The 6,000-nt window shown below is 40.7% G+C and overlaps 1 protein-coding gene across 1 annotated transcript; it reads right to left on the bottom strand.

Moving 5' to 3' along the window:
• Nucleotides 1-1,291: 1,291 nt before the first annotated feature.
• On the bottom strand, nt 1,292-5,771 carry TMEM60 (transmembrane protein 60). Its single transcript, XM_006731913.3, has 2 exons — nt 5,555-5,771; nt 1,292-1,981 (listed from the first exon to the last, which is right to left on the bottom strand). Exon 2 carries the CDS (start codon nt 1,929-1,931, stop codon nt 1,530-1,532), a length of 402 nt encoding a protein of 133 aa, XP_006731976.1. The 5' UTR covers nt 1,932-1,981; nt 5,555-5,771; the 3' UTR covers nt 1,292-1,529.
• Between the last annotated feature and the right edge of the window lie 229 nt (nt 5,772-6,000).

Raw genomic sequence — 6,000 nt, 5'->3', positions numbered from 1 at the left:
AGATAATACTTGCACAAATACAGCTTTTGCTGAATTTCAAAATCCTCCTATCTGGTTTCTCACTGAGATGAAAGCGTTTTTCTACTTTGAATCTATCATTAGAGAGACCAAATTTTTTTGGATCTCTCAGCTGAATTAGGAATATCTAATCAAGTCTGGAACATTATGTTCCCCATATTAACTATCCTTTTCCATCCTATTTTTAGATGCTCAAAATAGGAATATATACCAATTGTAAGACAGGAAAACGCTTGTAACTGATCAATTTTTATTTATTTAGCGTAGCTCTGTAGTTTCAAACAAGGAGTTCAGCTATATTAATTTGTGGTGTTGTAGTTTAAACTTTGTCATGTTATCTGCTTTACAAAGGAGAACTAGACCAAAGTGCTATATTCAAAGCAATCCTCTCAAGTACTAGCAGCCAGAAATCACTTTCTTGTGTGTTAGATATTTTTAAAACAGACAAAATACTACTTTGGGTTCTTCCCAAAGCTAAAAGTGAGGGCTGTATAGGTCAAGAACAATCACCTGCTTTAGAGTTATAATGTACATAAGACTGTTTGGAATAGTTAATGTCACCTATGCTTCACTGGAATGGGTTGAGTGCCTTGGTAGGATCATCTATAAATTCTCAAGCCAGGACACTTTTAAGAGTGAAAGGGGAGGGGCGCCTGGGTGGCTCAGTCGTTAAGCGTCTGCCTTCGGCTCAGGTCATGATCCCAGGGTCCTAGGATCGAGACCCGCATCGGGCTCCCTGCTCAGCGGGAAGCCTGCTTCTCCCTCTCCCACTCCCCCTGCTTGTGTTCCCTCTCTCGCTGTGTCTCTCTCTGTCAAATAAATAAATAAAATCTTTAAAAAAGAAAAAAAAGAGTGAAAGGGGCACTAACTTCCTGAACCCCAGGACAAAGGCATAAATAGGAACTGTCCTGATTCAACCATGATGAAAGGTCCCTCTAACTTTAGGAAGAGGCAAGCCTCTGCTCTGTTTTAATATGCCACCTGTAATTCATGGGTCATAAAGGGAGAAGTAGCAATGATGTTAGCTTAGATAAAAATCTGTCAAACTCTCAGATTCCTTCTGAATGTAAACATGAAGTGGCACAACTATTTCAGTAACTAGGTTTTTTTCCTCCGTAATTTACAAGCACAAATGATCATTTACTTTGGTCATAATGAGGCTATGATCTATTAAAACTTCTACCCAAATAATGTAGATTAAAGACTTCTTATTTATATACTTTAAAAATTGACCACATATGTACAACAGATTATTAAGAGTCAAGTAGAAAAATAAGGTCAAAAACAAACTTTATTTATATAGGGATAATAAGGATATTAATAACTGAAATATTGAATAAGCTTTGGATTGACTAGAAGTCCATGATTCACAAAGACTATTTTATGGAAGCAGTATAAAACTACATTTGGTTATTTTCTCAGTTCTCTGGTATTCTTCAAGCTTGCAAGGATTCAGAACACTTTAATGATAGCTTGTTGAACGGCAATAAAATGAATGATGTCCTTAGAAGTCAGTCTCTCACAAAAAAGACGTTATATCCAAGTTCTATCAAAGCCCCAGCCAGTAAGGCCCATAAAGGAATGAAGACATAGGACAGATTCATGGTAGTAAACTGTTCCAGTTTAGCACAGAGTGCAAGGCAGAAGGCTAATTTAAGTAACATTGCAATGAGGTACCAGGCTTTTTTTTTAATATTGTGTGATCCATGTCGAGGGTCAAAGCCAGACTTACATCGCCCAGCCATTTTCACAATCAGCATAACAAGAAGGATAGTATCAAATATCCAGACTGGAATAAATATGAGGAACCAGTTCCAAGGTGCCTTCTCATCCAGTTTCAACACCAACATGATCAAGAAGAGTAATGTGAAAAGCCAGGTGAGTAGTACTCTCTGAGCCAAGGACATTCTCATTTAAACAGTTTAAAGAGGCTGTTGCAGAGTCGAAAAAAGGGAAATATACCCTAAGAGAAGGAAAAAAAGTCAGGATTGTTTTGATACCAGAAAAAAAAAAATCACTTCCATTCCTGGTGAACAAAGCTTGTTCTTCCCCACTCAGAGATTTCCTAATTTTGAAAACATTCTATTCTTCCTTTCAAACCCTGTAAAATTTGTAGACATCTTTGACAACATTACATTCATCATTCCTTATAGCCCATGACAAAATACAATAAAACTTTTAGTATATCAACTGGGCGTAAGCTCTATTCAAAATGTCTCAAGAATAGTCTGTTCCTTTTCATTGCTGTCACTCAAGTCCAGGTACTCATGACTTTATTCCTGTACCTCAGGGATATTCTTAAATTCTTTTTGTACATCTGTACATCTATAAATTTTCATTCAATTTCAAGATGTACTAAGAAAAAGCATTCAAAAAGTAGTGAAAAAGGAGGAAGTGCTTATCAGGTCAAGGGAGGCGAGTTTTAATAAGGAGGGAATGGTTAACAAAAATTCAGATATTAAATAGAATTAAGAGTGTGAGGAGATCTTTGGGCTAAATAATACAAAATATATTGGTAATACTGGATTTTCACACAGCTTAGTCTGTGGGTCTTTTTAAATTCAATTTTCTCAAGGCAATTCTTATAAATACCTATTAGTCTGAATTTTTCTTTTTAATACTACTCATTATATATTTTTTGGTTTGTGGTATAAATCCTGATTTTTTGCTACTTGCTATCCAATAATCAAGACCACTTAAACTTTTGACATTTTGTTATTATTAGATGCTAAATTATTCAATAATTTAGGCTCTTTCTCTCTCTCTCTCTCTCCCTTTTTTTAAAGAATGTGGGGCTTGAACTTAGGCCTCTGAGATCAAGAGTTGCATGATCTACCAACTGAGCCAGCCAGGCAACGGAAAGTTATTTCTTACATCCCTAAAATATAAGATCTGTCTATAGATCTGTCCTACTGACCTATATTTCTGTTTTGCACTAGTACTATATGACTATGATTAGGTATGTTCTAGGATATACTCTAATATCTGAAAGGACTAGTGCCTACTACTCATGGATTTCTTTTCCAGAATATTTTGCCCTTTCATTTTTTTTTCACTGCTAAAACCATTAATTCTTAAAAACTTGGAAGTTTGATTGGGACACATTAATCTATAATACATAGGTATAAGCATTTATTTAGTCTTCACATACGGGGTTGATAGTATGTTCTATACTTGTTCAAGCTTTTTATAACAACCTTGTGACCATTTGGAAAAAGGGTAAGTAGAATGGAAATCAGAAGCCAGACTGCAGCAGTTGGGTGAGGAGTTAGCAAAATGTAAACAGTTGACAACACTTTATTCCTCTGAAACATTTGAAGAAGAGAAGATGAAAGACAAGACATATAATGAGATTGAGAAAGGGTCAGGAAGAAATTTTTCAGTAAAGGAAGAATCTAAATATGATTATAAACTGAGGGAAATAGGCCACAAAGGAGAGAGAGACGGAGAGAGGATACCTGATGGAAAGAGGTAAACATCAGAAGGTGGTGGGGTAGCAAAAGCATGAGGGGTAGGAGTAAAAATGCAGGAAGAAATAAGAAACAAGGAAAAAGTGAAGAAACTGGCTAGATGAATAAAATGCCCTCGACTAGCATGTTTAATTAATTATATTTTAAAACTAACTTTGAGGGGCGCCTCGGTGGCTTAGTTGGTTGGGCATCTGCCTTTGGCTGGGGTCATGGTCTCACAGGGTCCTGGGATCAAGCCCCACATCAAGCTCTCTGCTCAGTGGGAGGTCTGCTTCTCCCTCTTCCCTCCCCCGCTCGTTCTCGCTCTCAAATAAATAATCTTAAAAAAAAAAAACTAATTTTGATATTGTTTGCTACACCTCTACTACTTTAAAGAGTGGGTGGCTATCATGGGGCAAGAGTGCATATCTGTTTTACTATAATAGTGACTTACGGATCTCCTAAATCCCCTTTCCCGACACCCATCTGCTAGCACTTGTTTACTTAGCTGGCAGATCGGATGCTTCATACTGCAGTATGAAAAGCAGATGCTTTTGCTCCCAGGAGGGCATTTTCTCCAGGTCGCCTTTCCTGACCAAAGGCTGCCATGGTGGGATATGGGGCTGAATTTGGAAGAAGAGGTGCAAAGGGTGTGAACTGATTATTAACTACAAATGGATTTCATGCTGGAAATCAAGTTTGCTCAAACCTGATCTCCAATCTATCTGACCATTTTTTGTGAACGTTTAAAAAGTTTATGATAATACACTTGCTTATTTTTTTAAAAGGTTTTACTCATTTATTTGACAGAGTGAGAGAGGGAACACAAGCAGGGCGAGTGGGAGAGGGAGAAGCAGGCCTCCCACTGAACAGGAAGCCTGATGAGGGGCTCCATCCCAGGACCCTGGGATCATGACCTGAGCCGAAGGCAGACGCTTAATGACTGAGCCACCCAGGCGCCCCAATACACTTGTTTAAACACAACTTTTCCATCAGCCATTGGGTAAGTCAGGGTTCAAATTTCTGCATATAGGACTGAGTAAGCAACTGCTCATAGAAACGGTTGCTGCACTCAACATAGGTACTTTAGGGATGGAGATGGAAGAATGATAGAGCACAGTCCTGTGGCTTCAAGTTTTATAATGTGGGATGCAACAAAGTTCTGTATGCACTTATACTAAAATGCCCTCAACTGGGAAGCACTATGCCGATATTTAAATGAGGTTTGAAGAATTCTAGATGCAGGGCGTTACAACGCCAATTTTACTTGTTCATAAATCTTCATTAATTGAAGTAATTTATTTCCTACTACTGGCCGTCTTTTATCTCAACAGAGGGGGCTGCATGCTCCAAAACAAAAATTTGCTCTAGTAAAGTCCTATTTGAGGTGACTACTTCTGGTACCAGGAAGATAGTTAAGTATTAGTTCATATGCTTTCTCATCCATTGTCAAAATCTTCTGCATTGTCCCAAGATGGAAATCGAAAGGGCTCTGCCCACAATTCCAGCATCTAGCAGTTGTGTGTGCACTCATTAATTTGCCCACAGTGCGTTCTACACAACCCCCATTTCCTTCTCTGGCTACTGCCAGCACTCTTCCAAATGAACTCACCCCATCCCAAAGACAGTTTTGCTTATGAGCCCACAACACAATTCCTCTAAATAATGAGTCGCTTTCGAAAGGCTCCTGCTTCAACAGCCTTGTCGAACTTAACCCTCCTTCAGAGGAACAGCGTTCTGCTTACAACTTACATGATTTTTGGGCCTACTTGTCCCTAGAACTTCAGGACGTTCCTAAACTATCCTCGCCCTCAGTCTTCCTACACCTACGGTTCGCCCTAATTCGGACTATTCCCATTCTGCGCTTTGGGCCCAGCACATTTTGGGAGCTGAACGCGGTTTCTTGCACACGATCCAAAACGCACGCAGAAGCCTGGTGCCAAGCAGGTGTCTGTACGTTTGGCAGGAAGTGTAAAGGGGTGGGAGGCAGCGACAAACCCCCTGAGGCATCGGGAAGCCAGCTCCGGGGCACCGGGTGGGCAAATGCACCTCGGGAGAATGCCGGCCCACTGGAGCCCGGGACTCACCTGGCAGCGCCGCTGGCCGGAGAGCGGGGAGGGGCGCGAAGATCAGAAAACTCGCCAGTTTGGATCCTTGGCCTTTTCCACGCTTTCTCCTCCATTAAATCCAGAACCCGTCACATGATAATCAAGAAAAAGACCTCAGTTCCGCCTCCCCAAACCACCGCGGTGGTGGCTCTGTGTTCTACCTCAGGGCCACACCCACATCCGGGGCAGGTTCCCACCGCCCCTGGGTCTACCCTCTCTACCTATAGGTAGAGAGGATGCCAATCTAGTTTCAGAGGCCCTTTTCCCTGTGGTAATTGGACCATTTGGCCACCAGTGCGAACCAACCGACCTTTTCTTACGTTCGGGTTTGTCAAAAAGGCTGCTCTACAAGAAGCCACTAGGCCCGCCTCCCTACCGCTACGGGCTAGGAGGAAAGTCAGTCTAAGCACAGCCTGGAGTATCCG

This window comes from Leptonychotes weddellii, chromosome 12 (genome assembly GCF_054177405.1).
Source record: "Leptonychotes weddellii isolate Sample4059 chromosome 12, ASM5417740v2, whole genome shotgun sequence".
Classification (NCBI taxonomy): domain Eukaryota; kingdom Metazoa; phylum Chordata; class Mammalia; order Carnivora; family Phocidae; genus Leptonychotes; species Leptonychotes weddellii.
This window is presented reverse-complemented; position numbering and strand designations above follow the sequence as displayed.